At 37.9% G+C, this 25704-nt stretch overlaps 1 protein-coding gene across 1 annotated transcript in view; it reads right to left on the bottom strand.

The window, feature by feature from the left end:
* The window catches only part of RGS17 (regulator of G protein signaling 17), a 129070-nt gene that overhangs the window by 21732 nt on the left and 81634 nt on the right, over positions 1–25704 (bottom strand). Inside the window, exons 2-3 of the mRNA XM_021670025.2 lie at positions 18671–18814; positions 621–710 (exon numbers count right to left, since the gene is read on the bottom strand). Coding sequence (XP_021525700.1) covers positions 621–710; positions 18671–18789 — 209 coding nt within the window. The 5' untranslated portion in view covers positions 18790–18814. The remainder of the gene's footprint in view (positions 1–620; positions 711–18670; positions 18815–25704) is intronic.

Genomic DNA, 25704 nt, shown 5'->3' with positions numbered 1-25704 from the left:
TATATTTTACCTTTTTGACCAGATATTTCAAATAGATTGTTACTATTGCATAAGGTATGCACTTCCTCATTCAATTAATTTTTTTTAATTTTAAAAAGCTTAACAATTACCATGAAACATCATTATTAAAACCTTCTCATAAAAAGCTGAAAAAGAAAGCACTTATAATTATATGACTGGTCTATTTGTATTTTGATTTTAGTCCATAGGTACCTCTCATTTGGGAGAAAACACCTGGGAGAGTCCGCTCTGGTAGAAATGGAACCAGGGGTCGGCTGGGTGCCCTTCCTCACTGACTTGGACGTTCCATATTTTAAATTCTCAGAAATAAGAAGTAATGAATTAGGGCAATTTTTTTTGTACAGGATATGATAATTTTATTTTTTTAAAGAGAAAAGTAAATTTAGACCATGTTTTAGCCAATAACTTCACATTGCTAATAGAAAAATTGCTGAAAAGCAACTGCAATGACAAAATAAGATCTTCTAGATGAAATTTGCATTCACTTCCCAAAATCATTTTAAAGAGTACCATGAAGGAAGAGGTAATACTTAGGCATGCAGTAGATGTAAATGGCATATAAATACAAGAAACAATAGCTATGTGGTTCTCACACTCACCATTCCTCTAGGACCTGGATACTTTCCATTTTTGTAGTGTGTGTGGGTCTTCCCGCACTTTCCCCTCTTTCTTCATTCCTAACAGTGAGGCTGTAATGTAGCAGAACATTTAATTTTGTCAAGGAAAATTCATCAGTTGAAGAAAAGAATAACTGTTTCTGGAGAAACATTTCACAGGAGATCTTATATTCAACTATGTGAGAATATTTAAAGCATAAAAAGAGCAATGCCATTTTTAAATGATCGGTAAGCCCCTGTCAACTAAAGGGAGGAGAATAATTTTTAAATAAAATTATGAAGTAAATCAGACTCTCAAAAGTAGATACTGTTAAATATTCTGACTTCTTCCTTACATAATCTGAATTATTTAGTATTTCTGAGATACATGATTAATGCTTTAATATTTGAAATACATATAAACAATTACCTTACTCTTTAAACAAAAAGTCATTTTGATTTTTGGTTAATTCTATTCATAGTCTGTTTTCCATTATTTTTCCCCCACCAAGAGCTAAGATAAAATGTGTCAGAATCTAATACAGATTTTGCTAAATTTACATCATCCTTCCCTGCAGACCAAGTTATTGTTACCAATAATATCATTCCTTCAATTGCTAAAATCAAGCTGGATTTATACTTGACTTTGTTTTTGCCCTTTCACCCTAGTAAATCAATCGCTGATGTCTTGAAAGGGACAGACCAGTAACTGAGCGTTTGGAGCACGTGAACATTGGGTGGGAGGGGTCTGTGTCTATGCAGCATAGGTTTGGGAATTCTACAGCATCATAGAGGACAGAGGATAATGCTGAAGGTTTTAGTAGCTCAGAACAAGAATAATTATAAAAATTGTCCGATTCAGATAAACGGTAGCTGAGCAGTGCTTTACAGTGGAACACCCAAAATTCTAGGTATAGACTAGACATAACAGGGAAGGCTATGGGAGATACTAACAAGCAGGGTAGGCATGGTAACTCAGTGGGTTGAGAAAATTTGAGCTCCCGAATTAGCTAACAGATCCCTCTGTCGAGAAGCCAAGGAGCTTCACAAGAGCTTGGCAGAGCACAAGAGGTTCAGATAACATCTCTTATTTGTTCCTGCTTTCACTTATTTACTCAAAATAAGAGGCAATGGAAACGACGATTTTTCTAATGCTGTTATGTGACAGGCATCATTCTTTTACCATTAAGATTATTATCCCCATTTTACAGATAAGCAAAGTGAGGTGCAGACCCATCTGGGAGGTTGGCCCAAAACTGAACACTACATAGGTGGTATAGTTGGAATTGGAAGCCTACTCTGCTCAACAACCCTGTATTTCTGAGTGCCTACTATGAACCAGGGCTGCTGACAGGCACTGAGGTCACAGACCACTTACTGTGTGAATGCAGAGAAGGGTCACTAAACATGGTTGGTGTGGAAAGAAAGTGTTCAGGAAGAGGCGCCCAACAAACAGTTATTCTCAATCTGGAAAGTCTGATAAGAGAAACCAAGACAATCTCCCTAATTCATTTTTTCATTCTCCAGTCCAAGCATGAGGATAGAGCAAAGGGAATAATTTCAGGAGGAGGAGCCTGACAAGTGGGCCAATCTACAACAGAAAGTGAGGCTAGATAGGAAAACTGACCTGAGAGAGCAGAGTCACTGGAAAAAAGAGAACCCAATAGCAATTGACAAGGATTCTCTAGTCAGGAAAAGGACACTCCATAGAAAACATAGGCCTTCATAGTGAAATACATTGAATTTGCCTCTACCCATTTCTAGGGACAGGGGCAAGTTTATTGGTGTAGAACCATGGAGGGAAAGGTAGTGTAGCCCAAAGGATTCTGGGGAACAGAAATTAGAGTGGATGGTCCCTCTGACCCGCTGCTCATTGACTAGGCCCCTGCAGGAGGCAGCAGTCCCATGGTTAGAGATAGCAAAGCCTTCAGTGTAGTGTACTTGTAGGGAGGAATTCAGAAAGAGCACATAATTTTTTAGGTATTTGCATGTGAGTGCTGTGAATGTGTCTGTGGCTTGAGATAGCCGAGGAAACCTCGGTCCTCCGTGTCACTAAACAAATAGGTCAGATAAGTGTTTTAGAGGAGATTTACTAAGAAGTAAGAAAGAGTTCTTTTCTAGAATTCAATGTATTTCCAGTAATGATGGGAAAAGTAGATGGGGGGGTACACTACTGACAATATTCTGTAAGACTTCCTGTGCATATAAAATGTACAATTTTTAAGTAAATTCTATTCAACTCTTTTTAAAATAGGAAATTGCTACTCATTCTGCCAAGCTTCATCAAGCTTATATGTGTGTGTGCAAACACATATTAAGGCACTATAGCATGACTAGCAAAAGAGCTCTCATTCCGTGCTTAAATAATAAACTCATTGAGTTTATTTTTATTACATTTCCACACAGTGTCCCACAGAAGGCAGTACATAAGATGCAGGTATACTTCATTTCATTAAACATCTTTGAGAAATTTGTTCTCCGTTGTGCCTTTGCTGTAGAGTGACAAATCTGGAGCCCACGATTGACGAATTTCTGAACATGAATTCTGGCTCTTCTATCTGTTTCTGTGATATTTACAAACATCCCAAATGCTACCATATTAGAGCAATCATTATGAAATATTGGTTGAGTTTACATCTTTCTTTTCTACAGATGGTAAAATATGAACACACATTTGGACTAAAACTACTTATAACAGTCACTCAGTAAATGCTTAACTATTCAGTTTGTGCAACTCTTGATCTAATATTGGACACAATCTTGCCCTGTAGAAAGAGAAATTGAACTTTGGCAACAGACAAGTTGTCCTTTTTATTAACTGCCCTTTATTACTGGTCTTAAAAAATGAATTTCAAGATTTCAGTTATCATGAACTGCTAAAAATATCATTTTAAGTTAAAGAGAAATGGAGAAAATAGATAAGGCATTGATATTTAGCTGTTTGCCTGTCTTGATATTGACGAATGGCTGTCCTACTTGGGCCTGCTCCAAGTAGTACAGTTTTTTTAAGGTAATAATTTACTGGAAATATTTGTTCTAGATCAGCTTACATATGTTATATGTGTTTGAGGAAAGCCCTAAAAGGAAAATACCAGATCAACAGTTTTGAGGGGTCCCACAGAGATACCTTTATTTTTTTAGCCCATATCTCTCCAAGAATAGACACTGACTTTTATGTATGCAACATTTAAAACTAACATTTCTACGTTTTAAGCAATAAAAGCCACAAAGAGAACTAAATGCATACACAGTGTTCACTGTGGGAGTCTTGATCAAAGCTTAAATACTTTATGAAAGAAAAGTGCTGATATCCTAGGCTAAATATATTAAAATAAGCATTTAAAATCCCATTAGAGATTTTTCTAGAATAGTGACTTTGAAAAGGGAGGAAAAACACTTGGTGCATTTCAGAAATTAAGAAAATGTGCCCCCTCGCTCTGTGGGTGGATTGTTTGTTTATAGGGGAGTGTGGATGTTGGGGTGAGAAAAAACACTACTTGCTGCCAATTATAGAGTTTACCTATTGATCTGTCATCATAGATAAGTGCAGGGTCTATTTTGGAAGATAGTCTTCTGTTGTAAGGAAAACAATTGGTTCTTAAGAAAAACTGTTAAAATGGTTGCAAAGAAGATGAAAACTTATCAGTAGCCATGGTAACTTTGGGATAGAGGCTAGTCACGAAACCACATATATTTACAGAAAAATTAAACTGAAGAATCAATAAGACGCCTCAATTTAATACAGTGTGACATCAAGGCTCCAAGAGAGAACTACTGTCACTGGTGAAAGCAGTCTATTCAATATTGAAATATTCTCACATTCTGATATCAATCCTTTCTTTTCATTTAAAAGCTTCTACCTCAAAGTTCCTGGTGCTAAAATGAAATCAACATCCCTCAGGCTCTGAAAATGAATTGGTAGATTATTCTTTAAATATTTCATTTTCAGCGTTTTCAAGATATCACAGTAAATCCTACAGCTTTTTTTCAGGAGTTAGCAATAATTTACAAATGCATATGAAATATTGGTTCATGCAACGTTGCCTGGGTTGGACATAGAAGATGAATAAGACAAAGGCTCTGCTACTGAGGAGCTCAGATGGGTAAATAAACATCACATGGCATTGTGATAAGAACTCAAATAGAGTTGTGCTTATGGGGTTTCTTAGACACCCTTGATGGTACCTGTGCTTTTGATTAAGAGAATTGGGAAAAGCTTCACAGAAGAAGTAATGATTAAATTGAGTTGAAAATGAGCAGTTGTTTGCCAGATGGAGACCTGGACAAAGGGGATCTCAATCAGAGCGGGGATAAAATCGTGTAGGGACACGGTATAAATGTAGAACACAATGAACACATCAGGTGTTGCAGAGCAGTACCAGGAGATTAAAATAGGCAGCAAAGTATGTGTTATCCAAGCAAACGATGAGGTGGACTCCAAATGTAGAGGCAGCAGGTCATGTTTTTTTCTAACCCCACTATCCACACTCCCCTGTAAACAAACAGACAATCTACCCACATAACGAGGGGGTAGCACATTTTCCACTCCTTAATTTCTTTAAGGTTTGGAAAAATAAACCTCCTAGTACAAACCAGTGCATTGAGTCTGAATGCCCTCTCTAAGGCATCATCCCACGAACCATCCTTTAGGATGATTTAGGCTTTCCATGCTTTGTTTTCACCATTCATAATGGGGATAATGGCAATGACCTACTTCACAAGGATGTAAAACAAAAAGAAAAAGCTGGTGACAAAAAGGCACATTATTACAAATGCCTAGTTGAATGGAAGGGCAAGTTGGTTGCATATTAAAATTTAATTCTAAGTTTACCAAAGAGCTTTTTATTTCCACCTGAGTAAATAGAGACTTTCCCTTTGCCATTATTACAAAACACTTCCTCATACATTACCTTGTCACTTCCTCCTCACAACAGTCCTTGAAGGTAAGCAGGGGAGTTGTGATTAGTCATTCTTGTTTGATTTATCAGGAAACAGTCATCGGGGCTGACTTACACAATACCCACAACTCGAATTTATTAGAACTAGGATTGGAATTCACATCTTCTGAATTCCAGTCTCAGGCTCATTTTCACTCTGCAATGCCATTTCTCTTTACATAAAAGAGTTAATTGTGGTATTGCAATTGTTTACACAAATGATTTTTCTTTAAGGTTTGGAAAAATAAACTTCCTAGTACAAACCATTGCATTGAGTCTGAATGCCGTCTCTAAGGCATCATCCCACAGCTATCACTCAAAGGAGCTGCTGCCCAGAGGCCTGAGTTTGCAGTAGAATCTGTGGAAGAGTAACTTCTCAATTCTCTGGAATTTGAGATGAACAAAAATGAGCTGTTATAGAAGGTTTTGACAGCAAAGTGTGAAACAGGAAGGACAGAAGTAATACCACTAATGACTGCAGACAGGCATGTTGCTATGGCTGAGGAGGGCCATCCTGGGTAGTACCACTTTCTTCCATTAGCAAAGATAACTTGGGGAGAGGGCAACAGGGAAAGGAGAATGGAATTGATGTATTGCTTACAAAAGACTATCCACCCCTCAAAAAACCAAAACCCCAAACCAAAAAGACACCAGAAGATGGGCTGGTAGCCACATAACATACAAAATTTCAGACACACAGAAACTCAATGTTAAACCTATGACTTGAACATCACCTCTTTCATTTCTACATTTTTATAGTAAGTATGGTTTTGAGTAGGGTGCGTGGGGATGGGAACAGTGGCTAGAACTTTGTGTCTAAAAATGTTATAAAACACTTGCCTAAAAATGCCTTAGGTTCCCCCTCTAAAGATTCACTCCACATTTTGTAATCATGTACCATGTGTCATAAAACAAGTATTTAATTTGGCTTAAGCTTTTGTTTCATAAACTTAAACTCAAGTAAAATAATCAGCTATTAAATATCCGTCCACTAGATGGCTGTGTTACCTTTATAAATACAACATTTTAACCAACTCAGAAAAAAGGAAAAACAAAAAAAGTTTCTGTGGGTAAATATCCTTATTTGTGGGGAAAAAAAAAAACTATTCATTCACTTAAGGAGTTTTGAAAATTATACCTTTCTAAGGAATCTAAAAGGTGTCGTTCAGTTTTTCTGTGAGTGTAATAAACTCAAAAGAGGCTTAATCTTGGGAGGTTTGCATAACTGCAACCATTTTTCCTTTTTGGTATTTACAAAATATTCTGAATAGACCCTGGCCCAAAATCATTTGATTTAGGAATAATTTAGTCTTAAAAACAGCCAGGCATAATTTTATTCACATTGTCCTTATCCTTTCTGATAAGAAATCATTTTGCATTCTACTGTCTCATGCTGGGATAATATGGAACTTAGGTCATCCATTCTTAGAACAAATAAATTAGAAAAGGGTTTAACTATTAATAGGTAGGAAATGTTTTTGATTTAAAGTATTTTAAGAGAGCCATCCTGAGAATGGATTCTCTACACTATTTCAATTCCAGTTTGGGTGGCATGGAAACATTCCTTTCTTCTTTTGACCCATGGAAAAGGGAAGACAAATTTCTTAATTCTCTGATTCTCTCCCTCTCTCAGTTGCAATTTCTTTCTATATATGCATCCATTCAAAAAGACGGGTATCAAAAATTGCTTCGTTTTATCTATATCAAATTTTCATTTGAAACCCCAAGCCCTGCATTTTCAGTTCATGGACACATTGATTTGATTTGGAATGCCAACTTCATTTAACAAGTAATTACATGGTGAAAATAAAAATCTGCTCTGTACGTTTATGTTCAGTTAGATAAGCAATGCTTCTTATTTGGCATAAATAGGGTTTCTTTATTTTTCCTTAAAGTTAAGAGAATAAGTCTGAATACAAAGATATACTTTATATAATACACGCCAGGCCAGGCATGGTGGCTCACACCTGTAATCCCACCACTTTGGGAGGCTAAGGCAGGCAGATGGCCTGAGCTCAGGAGTTTGAGACCACCTTAGGCAACATGGCGAAACCCCACCTCTACCAAAATACAAAAAATTAGCCAGGCATGGTAGCACGTGCCTGTAGCCCCAGCTACTCGGGAGGCTGAGGCATGAGAATCGCTTGAGCCCCGCAGGTGTAGGTTGCAGTGAGCCGAGATGGCACCACTGCACTCCAGCTTGGGCTACAGAGTGAGACTGTCTCAAAAAAAAAACATGCCAATTATCAGAATCTTCTATACCTGGGTTCTCACACTGATTATAATCCTATTTTAAGCTATTCCTTCAACACACTGTAATTTTCCCTATAATTCATAATTAAGTTAGTTGATGCCTTGGTGAGAAAGCAAGTATCTTAGATGTGAAAAGGCCAAATGGACTTCTATTTAGTTAGGAGAAATAACAGTGTTACTGTTATTAAAATGGCATGAAATCATCTGTGTCAAGTGCATTAGTTCAGCTGGAGCTCAAGCTTCTGACTTTAGAAGCCTGAGTCCCTATCATAAAAATAGGAGAATGAAAAAGTTAAAACCCTAGCAGCAAATATTCAGAAATATATCTGAATATAGCTGGCAGGGTTGGTCATTCATCTACCCATTCATCCTTTCCCTTGCATTTTTCAGCGTGTGTGTGTGTGTGTGTGTGTGTGTGTATGTGTGTGTGTGAATTTGAACGGGATGAATGTGTGGGGCTTCCTTGGGAACTGACACGATGGAAGGCAACAATCTTGATGTGTAGAGAAACTAAACCCTGCTATATGAAAGTTACAACATTCTGGGAGTCCTGCGGCTGTGCAGTGCATGCTCCAGGGCTGCTCTGACTTATACCTGTGCTGATTAATGTGAGAGTTGGGGAGAAAGGGTGAAGTGATACAGACTGCAGAAACAGCATCTACTACTTTAACGGACAACATGCAAACAGAACACTGCCAAGCCTGCAATAGCCAGATCCTACACAGTCTGGTAAATTCCTCTGGGCCTGAGACTTGTAAAGGGACAGATATAATACCTATCAATAAAGGATTATGCAGGGATTTATGTACATTAGTAATCACATTTTACTGAGGAAGAAACTGAGGCTCAGAGGGGGTAAGTAAATTGCCAAAGGTTTCATAGTTACATGTGATAAAACTGGAATGTACTCAGGTCTGTCTAATTCCAGTGCCGTTGTTCTGTCCTTATCCCATATAGCCTCTTGAAAGTCAGCTTTCCATGAGGAAGACATTCCATTAGAATTTGTGTGTAATTGTCAAATATTGGGCAAGACTACCTCTAGAACGAAACACATGAAGTTACTCTTCCATGTGGAATTGGCGACTAAATGGCTCTGTACTTTTAAATAATCTATATTGCTTAGCTGGGCATGGTGGCTCACACCTGTAATCCCAGCATTGGGAGGGGCCGAGGCGGGCAGATCACTTGAGGTCAGGAGTTTGAGACTAGCCTGACCAACATGGTGAAACCCTGTCTCCACTAAAAATACAAAAAAACACAACAAAACAAAAATTAGCCAGGCATGGTGGCACGTGCCTGTAGTCCCAGCTTCTTGGGAGGCTGAGATAAGAGAATCACTTGAGCATGGGAGGCAGAAGTTCCAGCAGGCCAAGATCGTGCCACTGCGCTCCAGCCTGGTTGACAGAGCAAGACTTTGTCTCAAAAAAAAAAAAAAAAAAGAAAGTATATTGCTTTGACAGAAGTTTGTGTTTCACTTAGGAACAGATGCTCCCATGCAAAAAGATGTATATTAATACATAACATAATATCTGAAATAGATATGGATTTTATAGCATTGGAAATTACAGTATTTATAACAGTCCAGCAGAATTATTATAAAATCAATTTCATTTTCACAGAAAGTGAATTTGATTGTGTTATCTGACAAAAAGAGAACAAGTGATTCTTGAATGATGTCCTAAAATAGCAGGCAGATTGTAATAGGTCTACCACACCTAGACCAGGAAAGACAGCAGGGTAAGCCCAAAAGAAATAATGAAGAATTTTAATGAGGGAAGCAAAAATAGGGTTAATACGTATTTTAATCAGATGTAACACAACTATGAAATTTTACGGGAAAGGGTAGCCAAGAAGTCAACCTCATTTTTGCATTATTGATTGGAATTTGCTGGAGGAAGTTCTTAAATATTGTCCAGATAGCTAATAAAGTTGACCTGGATTTGGAACCGTTGAACTTCAGATTGCCTTTGGAAAATGAATAATTTGCTTTGAATGAGTCAGGAAGGAAACTCCAACTTCCCTCAAACCAAACCTTCACCCAGAAGGAGCATGGTGTCTTAGAGCCTTTAAAGAGAGGCTCACTCATTTTCTCTGTCAGTAGCTGTTCTTGCTCCAAGTTCTTCCTTGTTGTATGTCTTACACAGGAGTTTGGTTCTTTCAAAGTTCACTGAGAAGCCCCCCGTTTGGTCAAATCACAAGATGTTTTATGATTCTTACCACATTGAACTTCTTTGGTGTATTTGCAAATTCAGACTTCCTTTTGTGAAACTCTAAACTCTCTTGGCTTCTATAACAGTCCCTTGCTACGTCTGATTTTTCTGAGACAGGGTCTCATTCAGGCTGGAGGGCAGTGGTGCGATCATGGCTCACTGCAGCCTTAACTCTTGGGCTCGAGTCATCCTCCTACCTCAGTCTCCCCAGTAGTTGGCACTACAGGTGTGTACTACCACACTCAGCTAGTTTTTTAAATTTTTTGTAGAGATGGGGGTCTCACTATATTGCCTAGGCTGGTCTCAAACTCCTGGGTTCAAGCTGTCCTCCTGCCTTGGCTTCCCAAAGCACTAGATAACAGTTGTGGGCCACTGTGCCCGGCCCCTTTGCTGTATTTTGCATGTTATTTCTCACCTCGCCTCTTCTCCACATTCTGTGTTTGCAACTCTCCCACTCCTCCGTTGTTCTTTAAATGTAGTGTGTCCTTTCTGTTTGTAGCTCCCTGCTTGTCACCCTGGAATACTTGCCAGGGCTCAGCATTCTCATCTCTTGCAACTAATGAGTCCCAAATTGTCATATTTCATCCAGGCTTGCCTTGCACGCTTCAGATTCATTTCTACAACTAACTTCTAGGTACCTCAATCAGAGCAAGATGAGCTTGTCTTCTCATCCTTGGCCTAAATGACTTCCTATTGCATTATCCTCTCATTTGATGGGATCACCAGCAACCCAGCCACTCACTCAAGCAATATGGAGTCATCCTTCTCTTTCTCACATATCACTAATTCTTGGCAGTATATCCTCATTTGTTAGTGAATATGAACTTCTCTTCATCCCTTTTATTATCTCTTTATGTTGGGCCCCACCATCTCTCACGAAGGCTATTATAAAAGTCTCTTAGCATCCTCCTTACTTTTGTATTTTCCTTCCAAACATTTTCCATTCCCTCAGGAGAATACTTAAAACATAAAATGGACTTTGTCCCCTCCTTACTTAAAACTCTTCAATTGCTTCCTTAAAAGGTGTAAACTTAATAAGGTGTAAAAGACATTTGATTATTTGTCATTGCTTATCTCCCTAGTTTCCTATTTTGTCCTTCTTGACTTTATATCCCAGAAATACTAAACAGATTTAGTGCTCCCTCCACAAATTCATGCCCCTCCGTACTACTAATTAGTACTGCTACCTCTAAAACACACACACACACACACGGGAACATGAAGAAAAATGGTGCATAAAATAATCTGGTGGCCTGGAAGAATGTGCCTCTAATTTTTGAAAGGAATTTCTGTGACACAAGTTTTTATATTTCATAAAGTAGACTCAATTGGCAAATCTAAATCCATCACCCATTTAACAAATGTTTGTTAAACACCTACTAACACTAGCCAAATAATGTAACCCAAAATGTATTTTTTGCTATCTCAATGCATGAAACTTCAGTTACCTGTTTACAAAAATGCCTGGCAGCAATGACCAATATGGAGTTTTGTGAATTCAAATACAAGATCTATGTAATATGATTTTACTGAAGGTATTAACCTAAAAAACAACAATATGGTGCAGACAGGAGAATCACTTGTGTAAAAAATAGTTCAGTGGGTTAGTGAGTCAAACTCTGACCTTTCATGTGTTCAGCCTTGTCTAGGGCAGAGGGAGCCATGGCCATGGGTATGAACAGCACCAGCCCAAGGTCATCCCTGAAGCTCTGGTACATCCTGGCCCATCCAGACAGAGATGGTCCTCACCAAATTGCCACATAGAGTGAGCCAGCTTTGGCTAAATTTGAGGTTTTTTTGTCCATATCTGAACCTTGAAACTGACTGGTGTGTCTGGGGTCAGCAGACCTTACCGTGCAGAAAGCCCTGTCGCCAAATGCACTGCCACCTCTGATTTATTTATTTTTTCAGTTGGAGTTTTGCTCTTGTTGCCCAGGCTGGAGTGCAATCGCATGATCTTGGCTCACCACAATCTCTGCCTTCTGGGTTCATGTGCTTCTCCTGCCTCAGCCTCCCAAGTAGCTGGGATTACAGGCATGCGCCACCACGCCTAGCTAGTTTTGTATTTTTAGTAAAGATGGGGTTTCTCCATGTTGGTCAGGCTGGTCCCAAACTCCTGACCTCAGGTGATCCACCCACCCTGGCCTCCCAAAGTGCTGGGATTACAGGTGTGAGCCACCGCGCCCAGCCTGCCACCTCCTTATCTACAGTTTCTTCCTCCTGTTCTCTTGGGACTCTGGACTTCTTCGCCAGAGTAAGGCTTCTTCTACTGTTAACTCCCATTAGTCCACAGTCCTAATATCCACTCTGGTTTTGTGTATATGGCCTGAGAAACTTGGGTTCATTTTGATAGTTGTCTTCTGATTGTGTAAAGTTGATATAATTGATAAAAAACATTGAGGAAATTTACCCATGCTGTGGCAAGATGGAGTTTCCAAACTGTAGACTTCTGTATCACTTCTTTGTAAGTGATATGTATGATCGTCTGTCTACAAATACTCTGGAAATCCTGTGCAGTGTGAGTTATTCTGCAGAACAAAATATTCTGCCATGTGAGATGAATCAGCTCTCCGAGGCTGACAGGCACAGAGGAAACCATTTATTCCCTGGTGCCTCAGATGAAATGATTCACCTTGCATGTGTGAGTAGTTTTATTTCCAGGGAGTGGTTTCTTCACCATGGTGCAGGCATGGATTTTTGTTTTTCCTTTCAAAAAATATCCTTTGACTTTTAAAGCATGCATCTTAGTATTTCCTTTGGCAGAAAGCTAAAGTGTGACAGCATCAGAGGATAAAATGGGACATTATTTTTGCACTGTTTTGAATTATAGAGGCCATGGTACTTGTTAGAAATGGAGGGAGAGGCAGCCCAAAGCATATTTATGAAGCACTTAACATTTACTTAGTGAGATCCATCCCATGGTCTGGAAAGTCTGAGAATTAATGTATCCAAAAGGGAGACAATTATAGCTTGCAAAAGGCTAGTTAATTTACTAAATTCAGTCTGTGACCAATCTCTCCTGAGAAGAGTCCAGTGCAGTGGGCCAAATCTCGTGGGCAGTACCCAGGAATGCATGAGATTGTGAATTCAAATGGGAAAGTTGTATTTGGAAATGGCTCATATCAAACCTGGAAATGAAAAGTTTGGAAGAGTCACATTAAAGTGGACCAACAATGGACTAAGCATTCAGAGGCTTGAATCTCATTTCCACCGTGATCCCTAATGTGTCTACTGACGTTGGGCAAGCCATCAGTTTCCTGACCTATAAACATAGACACAACATTTTCCATTTTTTTTTTTTTTTCAAATAAAAGCTTATAACTAAGTCTAATTTATAAAGTAGCTAAAGACAGAACTATTCTCTTGGAAACTGCAAGCTGGAGCCAGGGCTGTGGCCAGTATTACTTTATTCCTCTCCTCTCCACAGCCCGTCATCTCACCACCATGATGTGCCAAGCAGAGGGCAACGTAAATATTTTGAGATGGTAGCTGAGGTTTCTGGAGTTCTATTTTTTTTTTTTTTAAGATGGAGTTTTGTTCTGTCTCCCAGGCTGGAGTGCAGTGGTGAGATCTGAATTCACTGAAACCTCCGCCTCCCAGGTTCAAGCGATTCTCCTGCCTCAGCCTCCCAAGTAGCTGGGACTACAGGTGTGCACCACCACACACAACTAATTTTTTGTATTTTTAGTAGAGACAGAGTGAAATTGGCCAGGATGGTCTTGAACTCCTGACCTTGTGATCTACCCGCCTCGACCTCCTCAAAGTCCTGGGATTACAGGCATGAGCCACTGCGCCTGGCTGGGGAGTTCTAATTTTTTAAGGTGAAACACACAAAGAACCCTGTTTTGCTTGATGGGACACCCACAGAAGCATCCAGTATTAAAAGAGGGATTAATTAGTACCTGAAAATTCTATGTGAAAAAGTAACCTGGGTTATTTTAATGTAGCCTCTGAATGATGTTACAAAAGAGTTCATAGGACAATTTGAAAATGAGCTTTAAACTCAAAATAAAATTTGAAAGCTCTACCTTTCCTATGGCCATTTTGATGCTCCTCCTTTTTTTAAGCACAGAGCAGTTTCTAGTCTGCACTGCACTTTTATATGTGTTATCTCACATGTGAGTATCTGAACAACCTCACTGCTTCATGCTGTCCTGACTGAAGGCAGTTTGAGAGGAGCCTTCAGTATCTTTCGAAGATTTCTTTCTTGTAAAGAAAAGGGAAGGGCCGGGCACGGTGGCTCACGCCTGTAATCCTAGCACTTTGGGAGGCCGAGGCGGGTGGATCACGAGGTCAAGAGATCGAGACCATCCTGATCAACAAGGTGAAACCCCATTTCTACTAAAAATACAAAAATTAGCTGGGCATGGTGGCGCTCTCCTGTAGTCCCAGCTACTCGGGAGGCTCAAGCAGAAGAATTGCTTGAACCCAGGAGGCGGAGGTTGCAGTGAACCGAGATCGCGCCATTGCACCCCAGCCTGGGTAACAAGAATGAAACTCCGTCTCAAAAAAAAAAAAAGGAAAAGGGAAGAAAGTTACTATCTGAAGAAGCAAGATATTCCACTTGACAGTGTCAACCTTGAACCTGTAGACAAATAGTCTTGACAAAATGGTCTCTTCACCCTAGCTTAATCCCCATGTGTCATGGGAGGGAGGTGGTAGGAGGTAATTTAATCATGAGATTTTTTTCCCCCATACACTCTAGAGGTGTAGAGAGTTGATGCAGCTTCCAAAAGCTGTTTCACCATGAACAGAAGGTCTTGCATGTTTATAGATTGCCCATTTTATGCTCTGGATTTGGGCATCCATTGCTTGTGTATTTAAGGCTATTAATGGTTCTAAACCTCATCCTCCTGTGTTCTCTTCTTTTACTGCAAGGGCGATGAGGAGAAAAGGGAGATAAGGAGAGAGGCTGATGTTGGGGAGAAAGTCCCTCTATGACAGAGCTAGAGAATGGATCAGCTTGAGTCACTATGAAGTCTTCTAAACAGTTTAGAATTTTGAAAGAAACTGTGGAAACATTCAGCAAAAATGTGGTGGTAACGTTATAAAGACAGGAATCAATTTAAAAATGAGAGAAGAGCTGACAACGAAATATGAATTAGAAGTGCAAATTTGAGAGAAATATTACATGATTTATAAAACCCATAACATGAAGCTAGGATGAGATATTTATATTTATTACTAGATAGAGAAATTTATTTTCCTACCACTCTATTTCCTTAAAAGGAAGTAAATTCAGCCACATGACAACTGCTCCCATTCACGAATGACGGTTACTTCATATTTTGATTTCTAACTTTTTTTTTTAGTCCTTAAATTACAGTTTTAGTGTTTCTTTTTGTTCTGCTCCTTTGACCTAGCCTGGAAAATCTGAAGGACATTTATTTCTTTTTATTTTCACTCCAAAAAGCCTTTACAATTTTTTTTTCTAAACTTGAAGTACAAAAATAATGATATTTTAAAAACATATGGGTGAAGGACATTTTCATTTGCAATAAGGCAATGTAATCATAATTAAAATTAATATTTAAGGAACTTTAACTTTTATCCTTTTAAAAGAATTAAGTGGCCAGGCACAGTGGCTCATGCCTGTAATCCCAGCACTTTGAGAGGCTGAGGCATGAGGATTGCTTGAGTCCAGGAGTTCAAGACCAGCCTGAACAACATACCAAGATGCTGACTCCACTAAAAAAAAAAAAAAAAAAAAAAATTAGCCAGGTGGGGTGGCATGCACCTGTAGTCCCAACTACTGGGTAGGCTGAGGAGAGAGGATCACTTGATCCCAGGAGTTAGAGCTTGAAGTGAGCTGTGACTGCCACTGCAATCAAGCCTGGGTGACAGAGCAGATTTTGTCTCAGATATAAATAAATAAATAAGTAAATAAATAAAAATAAAGTGGTTTATAGTAATTATAAATTATCTACCATTTATTGTATATAGAAGGACTTGTAAATTTATAGACTGTACATCTTATGGCCTAGACTCAGGCATCCAATGGTCATTGCTAACAAATGCAGTTCCTGACAAGAGTGTGCTAGTCTAGAGCTAACAGAGCATGCAGCCAATGCAGCCAATGCACCCAGTGTACCCAATGTACCCAATGTTTGGGGATCCACTCTCGAGGTGTAGAGAGTGGATGCAGCTTCCAAAAGCTGTTTTGTTCTCCATCCATTGTCTGTGTACTGCAACAGTCTCATGCTTATGTGCCAATGTTAAATGTTTTGTTATTTAATATATCCTTTAAAAATTGATAAAAGCAAAACTTTTATCTGTATGGCAGATACCTGTATGGCAGCTAATACATATAGTATCAGTATTCTATCTGTTCTGGTGTTTTAATCCAAAAGCAGTTCAGCAATAAGTTTTGGCAGCTAAAGAAAACCCTTTACTGATTACAGGAACCTTGTATAGTGCAAATGAGCACAAGAAGTATATTCCTCATTGCTGTGTAACAACATATTGGTGATGTTTTATACAGAATTTAAAATAAAATAACTTTCTTTTCCAAGATAATTTTTGTGTTATAGCTACAAACATCGTTTTTTAAACATTATTTAAAGTCAGTTCCTCTTTAAAGTGATCTTATTTTTCCAATATGAAGTATCCCATAGCCCAGAGAGCTAACTCTTATTAAACGCTTACTATATGTCAGACACTGTTCTTGGCTTGTTATATATTTTATCTCATTTAATTTTACAACAATCTTATGAGGCAGGGATCTTTATTACCAGCATTTACCTAACTTGCTGAAGGTCACACAGATAAAGATGGGTGAGGACAAGATTTGAACCCGGGCAATCTGACTTCAGACCACTATAGTTCCACCACATGAAGTACCACCATGGTACTTCATGGATTAAGATCTGAGCTAGATAATCTCTTAAGGCATGATACAGAAAAAGATTACACAACTATGATTGAAATATCTACTTCATCTCAAACTCTGCTTCCTCCATCTTAAATTATTAAGGCTTAAGAGTAAAAAAAAAAAACAAATTATGTATGTGATATGGTTTAGCTGTGTACCCACCCAAAATCTCATCTTGAATTGTAGCTCTCATAATCCCCACGTGTCTTGGGAGGGACATGGTGGGGGGTAACTGAATCATGGGGATTTTTTTTTCCCATGCTGCTCTCATGACAGTGAATAAATCTCATGAGATCTGATGGTTTTATAAAGGGCAGTTCCCCTCCACACACACTCTTGCCTTCCACCATGTAAGATGTGGCTTTGCTCCTCCTTTGCCTTCTGACATGATTGTGAGGCCTCCCCAGCTCTGTGGAACTGTGAGCCCATTAAAACTCTTTTTCTTTATAAATTACCCAGTCTCAAGTACTTCTTTATAGCAGTATGAAAACAGACTAATACAGTATGACTTTCTCTAACAAAGAATCATCATCTGGGAAGAAATACTGATATTTATAAAAAGTACTTAAGCTTTCCAGATTACTGCAATATCTGATGGTTTTCTAGAACTGGAGTTTTCTAGAGTGGCTGGAGCTTCTCCATCACCAAGGGTACCACTCTAGCACAGCTCTTTTTACCTTCTATTTTGGCCACAATGATATAACATTTTGCCACTGTATAAAAAAAGAAACCTCAATATATGTTGGGGAAATGTAGACATAAAACACAGAGAGATGGCTCAAACATATGGGCCTTTCTTTAGGTTCTGAATTAGTCTGGGGTGACCCAGAAGATCACTCACTGCTGGGATAGAAGACCCACTTCTTATCTGGATGTTAAAAGACCTCAAAATATATGGTTCAAGGAAAGTTCCATAAAGTCTAGCATCTCCTTGAAGAATCTCATCTGCATGAATGTTAGGCACTTTGTGAATCTGGAACTCAAGCAGGTTCTCTGAGTTCCCTGGATCATGGAGGTTTAGCACTAGATGGCATCTTGGGGATTAGCTTCTCTAATTCTTCATCATTTTGCGAATGAGGAAATCAAAGAACAAAGAGATTATAATGAGTTTGCATGATGTCCCAGAGCCTGCCAGTGATAACACTCCAATGGAAGTATGTTCTCTGGCTTTAATTTCAGGATTTTTCAAAATGGACGGAGTTGGCCTTCATTCCAAGAACAGCCACTGACCTTTTCGATAGGTGGTTGTGAGTCTGTGACTCTTTTCTCTGTCTTTATTGGCAAGAATTCTGGGCAGAGGTTGCCACCCTGACTTACAGTTATCTGGTCATGCAGCTGAATGCTCAACATTCTATCAAGTAACAGCAGATAATTAAAAAAAAAACCCACATTCAATACTACATGCAATATTACTAATTTTTTTATTAATGTTTTTGACTATCTGTAACATTGGAGAATATTGCTTATTGATAAATACATATATAACTAAAATCTTATTTTTACCCACATCTTTAAGAAGCATGGATGGAGAAAAACATGATCTAAAACACTTATTCATTTTTTTACCCATGATCAATTGAAATGTAGATTTTGGGGAAATATATATTTTTGTTTGTGAAGTGTTTGCATTAAACCAATGATAGTCTTCAGTAAGTCCTACTTGAAAAGAAAGAACAAAAAAAGACATGTTGAGAAGTTTCTACAGTTCTGAGATTTGGCATGCATGTTCACGCTAGTGCCTGCCAAGCCTGGGTGTGGCATCCTACAGGTAACATGACATACCAGGAGCAGCTGCAACAACAGCACCAACAAAAGCAACAGGTGTTGTTGGGCCTCTGGTTTCCAGGCGCTTGAGACACAGCAGGTGTTCCTTCATTTTGGGACTGCTGCCTTTTTCGCATTTCAGCTACTTCAGGACCCAGTTGGCTGAAAGAGAGAAAAAAAACATTGGTTATGAAGAAAGCAGTAAGAATAAGTTGCCTATGCTGAAGTAAGGCTCATTTCACTAAGGAAGGAAGGAGATAATTTAAGAAAAGGTAAAACAAGGAAGCTTGAGAAGTCAAACTGAAAATTCTCAGGAAAACTTTTCAGAAGAATATACTAAAAACTTTGGGGAGGAACGTCTACCATGATCTGCTGCATATAATTATAGCAATAAAGTTGCCACATAATCAAGATTGTTGGTAAAGTAAATATGATAAGGTTTGAAAATTTATTTTTAACTTCCTTCTTTACTCAAGCATGATTAAATCTGCCTTTTGTATGAAAACCATTCAGTGATGTTAGAGGGTGTATGTAACTCGTTTTTCCACTAATGTTTACAGTAAGGTAAATTGAGCTCTATAAATGATTGTTGCATGGTTTCTAACTAAATAAGATTAAGAGGAAGATCAAGTTTATTCTTGGCGCCCTCTCACTTCCTTTGAAACACTCAATATCCTTTTTGTCACTTTTGACTCATCCTCCAGGGGCCTGATCTTAATAACATTACCAAAGGACCTTATTTTCTGTTAGGTGTCAGTGTTGCAGAGACACCAGCTTCTCTTCCTCCATCCCCCAAATTTATTTTTATTTTATGAAGACTTGGGGGAAAATAAAAAGTCATCAAATTCAGGGGAATTACTCTGGTGGAATTTATATATCATGGCAGATAAAATAAATATTGGGATACAGAAAGTTCTATCTGTGATCTTACAAATAAGGCCAAATGAGTTGCCACCTATTTATATGACCAATCCTGATCTCAGACTGTATTGAGGAATAAAAAATAAAAAGTTTTGTGTTAGAATAATATCACATTTAGCATGAACTCTTAGAAAAGGAATGCAATCTACTGAATGATGTTTTTCATAAATATTCAATGTATGTAAATCATATACATATATTGTCAAATGTATGGCTGAGAGCAGTACTTAATAAAACTATAAAGTGCTTCAGGTTATTTTGGCATTAGGAGTTCATTCTTTTAAAATGTTATTTTCAGTTCTGAATACAAAGATAAACACTTAAAAAATACTATGTTCTTAAAAACTAGATAAACATATATTTTGACCAGAAACAGAACAGAAAACCACAGTGGTAGGTAAATGGAGTCTAAAGCCACAGTCATTCTGCAATTCAGGTACTGAAACAGAAAGAGGCAAAAGTCCGACACTCCAGTGAGGTGTCAGATGCTCCCCTAGGAGGAGTGGGAGACCGGTTCCAGGTTGCCTGCATAAAATCAGGGGCTGTGGTTGTGCCATTCATTAAAAGGTATTGAAAAAAATAATCTCTACTATTCAGCAATGCCTAGCTAAAGAAAGGGCAGGATGCAGAGAAAGCCATCCAGATTAGACTTCAGTCAACCAGCTTATTTGTGCAGTGACTGGGTCAGGGAATTTTCCAAAACCACTGCCAGATGGGAGGGAATCCCGAGATACTGATAAAAGAGCTGCTTCAAGACTAAAAGTCTTGAAGGATTAGTGGAAACAACTGAAATGCATTACATTATGAAGAATGAGTGACAGTAAGAAATACATCTCTCATTCAATGTGTTACCTGAAAGCAAAAATCCGTATTAACACCAGAAAACAGATAACCAACTCAACAATTAGGAGATGAATATATTCCTGATCAAATGCTAATAACAGAATCACCTAAAATTAGTTTAACAAACATATATTTAAGATAAACAATGTGATAAAGGAAAGAATACAATTTAAATGGTAGAACAAGAAATTATAAAACATATCTGACTTCCTGTTTTCCCATTTGGATGCCCTTTGAATACTTGCACCTCCATGTTTATTGCAGCACTATTCACAATAGCCACGATATGAAATCAACCAAGGTGTCCAAAAACAGATTATTGAATAAAGAAAATGCGGCATATACACATCATGGAATACTATTTAGCCATTAAAAAGAATGAAATCCTGACATTCACAGCAACATGGATGTAACGGGAAGACATTATATTAAGTAAAATAAGCCAGGAGCAGAAGGTTAAACACCATACATTCTCACTCACATGTAGAAGTTTAAAAAACAGTGATTTCATAGAAGTAAAAAGAAGGACACAGCATACTAGAGGCTGGGAAAGGTAGGAGTAAGAGAGAGATATGGAGACATTTTTTAAGGGATATAAAATGGCAGTTAGATAGGAGGAATAAGTTCTAGTGTTCTACATCACTATAGGATGGCTAAACTTAACAATAATATCTAGTTTCAAACATTGGAAGGAGGATATTGAAAACTCCCAACACAGAGAAATGATAAATGTTTGAGATGATGAATATGCTCATTACCCTCACCTTATCACTATACATTTTATTTCCTGGAACATCATTATGTACCCCAGGAATATGTATAATTATTGTCAATTAAAAATAAACAATAAAATCAAATAAATTATAAAACAAAAATTGACAGATATGAAATAAGAAAAGACATAATGAAATGTAAAAACAAACACACATAGCTATTAAAAGATTTACACATACTCATCTCTTTCCAAAAGAATCCCAAAGATGGTGCCAAGGAATATACTCAGAATTCAGCAAAGAGCGATAAAAAGCTAAAACATGAAAAGAGCATTGAGATAAGCAGACCAGTAACACTGAAAGGCTCTAATGTACACCCAACAAGCTTTTCTTCATAAGGGGAGAAATAACAGATTGTCAGGAAATTCATAATTTTAATTTTTTTAAAGACAGAGTTTCACTCTATCATAATGGCATGATCTTGGCTCACTGCAACCTCTGCCTCCCAGGTTCTAGCAATTCTCCTGCCTCAGCCTCCCCAGTAGCTGGGATTAGACATGCGCCACCATGCCTGCCTAATTTTTTTTTGTATTTTCAGTAGAGACAGGGTTTCTCCATGCTGGTCAGGCTGGTCTCAAACTCCCGACCTCAGGTGATCCACCCACTTCAGCCTCCCAAAATGCTGGGATTATGGGCGTGAGCCACAGCACCCGGCCCAGGAAAGTCATAATATTTTAAAGAAAATTGGCCAAAAAGTCCCTAGAACTGGAAGACAACATAACAGAACAAAGCCTCTCATAAAGGAGTGTACCACATGCTGAGTAGGATGAATAAAAATCAAAATAAATCTACACTTATACACAAAATTGTTAAAAAGCACCTAGAAGATAAAGACAAAAGCTGAATTACCCACACAGAAGTAATACTTTAATTTGATTGACCGTAGACTTTCCATGAGCAATATGTTAGATGCTGAAGAAGATGGACAATGGAGTAATGTGTTCTAAGTGCTGAGGGATAATAATCATCCTACAGTTTTATATGCAGCTAAATGAAAATTCAAGTGTGAAGATTATTTCTAATAAACTCACTGAGTTGATTACTCAAATATTTGCTGGAATCTATTCAATCAGAAGAAAATAAAATTAGAGGAAAGGAGTAGAATGTAAGAAACATTAACTGAAATTAGTAAAATAGGATGCTGAACACATGACCTGGCTAACAAAAGCCCATGTTTCTCTGTTTAGATACATTCCAGAATGAAATTTAAGACTACATCAATTAGGAAAATGGGTGGGCTGCCCTAACCCTCTACTAAAATAGATTTTGCAGACATCACAATGTACCCGTATTATTAAGTCCAAGAGTTATTTTGCCATCTCCTTCTGGGCCAACATGTTACAGTGCAATGGAACAAATTTGCCCCTCCAAAATCTTTTTGTTGAACTCCAGATCCCCATTGTGATGGTCATAAAAGCTGAGGCCTTTGGGAGGTAATTAGCTCATGAGAGCTGAGCCCTCATGAAAGGGATTAGTGTCTTTAGAAAAAGAGGCCAGAGAACTGGATTGCTTTCCCCACCATGTGAGGATATAGAAAGACAACCTTCTACAACCAGGAAGCAGGCCCTCACCAGACACCAAATAAGTTACTGCCTTGATCTTGGACTTTCCAGGCACCAAAACTGTGAGAAACAAACTTACATTGTTTTTAAGCTACCCAACTGTGACACTTTGTCTATAGTAGTCCAGATTGACTAAGGCAGACATGGTGATAACTCAACCCTCTTTGAAATACTTTCTTCTCTTGCCTCCTGGGCACCACACTCACCAGTCTGCTTTCTCATCACTTCTTTGCAGTCTGCTTTTTTGTTTCCTTTTCATCTTTCTCGCATCCAAATTTTGAATGGCCACAGCATTCTGTCTTTCTTCTCTATCATTTCTTTTTTAAACTTTTTTTCTTTTATTCATTTATTTATTTTTCTTTTTTTTGTAGAGATGGGGTTTCACCATGTGGGTCAGGATGGTCTCAATCTCTTGACATGGTGATCCACCTGCTTCAGCCTCCCAAAGTGCTAGGATTACAGGCGTCAGCCACCACGCCTGGCTCTCTATCACTTCTTTGATCAACTTATTGAGACTTCATTGGATCTACCAGTTTTCTGTACAAAATTCTCAAATTTACATATCCGATGCACATAATTTTCCTGTATTCAGGATGCATATATCCAACTAGCTACTCAACATCTTTACTTGGCTTCCTCAAACTTAACTTGCTCTAATCTGCCCTCATTCTCTTTTCCCAAAAACATGTTCTTTCCACAGTTTCCCCAATTTTAGTGAATGGAAAGCCTCATCCTTCTCATTATTCACACTAAAAAAAAAATCCTGAAGTCATGCTTGACTCCTCTATTTCATCCAGATGTCACATTAGCAGATCAGCAAATGTGAGACTTCTTAACTGATATCCCTTACCTATCTTCTGTTTTTACCATTTCCTATCTCCTTCTATTCCAATTCCATTTTATTCTCTTCTCAAGACAGCAGCCAGCATGAGCCTTTCAAATGTAAGTTAGATAATTTCAGCAAAGACTCTTCCATTCAAATCCAATCCAAATCTTCCAGTGGCTTACCATCTTTTTTTTTTTTTTGAGACACAGTCTTTCTCTGTCACCAGGCACCAGGCTGGAGTGCAGTGGCATGATCTTGGCTCACTGCAACCTCTGCCTCCCAGGTTCAAGCAATTCTCCTGCCTCAGCCTCCCAAGTAGCTGAGATTACAGGCACATGCCATCACGCCCAGCTAATTTTTACATTTTTAGTAGAGACGGGGTTTCACCATGTTGGCCAGGATGGTCTTGATCTCTTGACCTCGTGATCTGCCCACTTTGGCCTCCCAAAGTGCTGAGATTACAGACGTGAGCCACCGCGCCTGGCCACCATCTTTCAGAGTAAAGTTCTTACAATCTTCTTTTGTGTTACTTCCTGGAATGTATCTCCATTTCTCTGCAACTTGCTCTCTATTTCAATCACAATGGCCTCCTTGCTGCTCCTCAGCTCTGCCTGGTACAATTATGTGTCAAGAGCTTTGCACTTCTTCCACACTTAGGGCTTCACTCCTTCAAGTATTTACTGAAATGTTACATTCTCCTTGAAAACTTCATGACCATCTTATTTGAAAATGAACTCCCTCATCTCATCCCCAGTAAGACCTGTTGCCATTTCCTATTTAATTTGTTTCCATATAATATATCATCATTAGTCATACTACAAGTTTTACCTGTTTGTTTGTCTAACCAAGTAGCCAATAAATTTGATGAAGGTAGACACTTTTGTATGTTTTGTTCACTGTTGTAACAATGCTTAGCACATACTGGGTACACAAATATTTGTAGAATGGTGGATTTTACAGCATTCCTATTACTGATACGAAGAAAACAATAAAGTCAATATACTCAACATTCAAAATTGCTAATTCTGCAGCTGATGCAACAAAATTAAAAAAAAAAATTGGAAAAGGAAATAGAAATTTTACTATTTACAAATGATATAGTTATTTACATAAAAATTTCAAGAGATTAGGCAGATAAGTGTTAGCAGCAGTTCAAGAGGGATGCCAGGTTAAGTTTTAAAATATCAAATACTTCTAATATACTAGCAATAATAAATTCAAATATATAAGAGAAATAAAGGCATAGTTCAAATCAGTAGCAAAACCAAAAAGTAACTGGTAAAATTTCTAACAAAAGTTGTACAATAACTTTATAAAAATAAAATAAAACTTTATCAAAAACATAAAATAAGACTTGGATACAGAGTTAGGTTATCTTCTCAAGTGGGAAGACTAAGTATCTTTAAAATCTTGATTTTCCTAAATTATTTTATAAATTCAATGTGATTGCAATAAAAATTCTAATTGAGTAATTTGTGGAATTTAACAAATGAATTCTAAAACTTATATGGAAGGCTGAAGGGCAAAGTATAACCAAGACATGTCTGATAATAAAAATAAGCAGGGGTATTTGTTCTATCAATAATATAGAATCATAATAATTAGGCAATGGCTTGGGAACAGATATGTAGATCAAAATAATAAAACTCTCAGAGAGCTGAGACACACTCAAGCATTTATGCAATCCTGGCTTAAATTAGAGGATGCTTCTTTATCATTCAAGAATGACAGACTACTCAAAAATGGTGTTGCGATATTTGCACTTCTATGTAAAAAATTACACCTCCAAGTGATAATACATGCAAAAATAAACTCAAAAAATGAATTTAAAAATTGTTACAAATTCTAAAACTGTCATAAAAATGTAGACCATAGCTTCAGAGCAGTAAAGGATTTCTTACTATGAGACCAAGCTCAAAAGGAAAAGATTTTTTACGTAGTTTAATTTAATAAAAACTTTTGAGCGTATAAGGAAACCAAAAATAAAATAAAAATAGGGAATCATACTGGAAGATGCAAAGGACTACTATCCATAATAATAAGTAACACTGCAGTTTAACAAAATGAAAACCTAATTGAAAAACAGCAAACAAATGTGCAGGCAGTTTATAAAAGAGAAAAATATAA

Source organism: Aotus nancymaae, unplaced genomic scaffold (genome assembly GCF_030222135.1).
Source record: "Aotus nancymaae isolate 86718 unplaced genomic scaffold, 86718_ANA_hifiasm-v0.15.2.pri h1tg000040l, whole genome shotgun sequence".
Lineage (NCBI taxonomy): Eukaryota > Metazoa > Chordata > Mammalia > Primates > Aotidae > Aotus > Aotus nancymaae.
The sequence above is the reverse complement of the archived record's forward strand: the minus strand, read 5'-3'. Positions and strand labels throughout refer to the sequence as shown.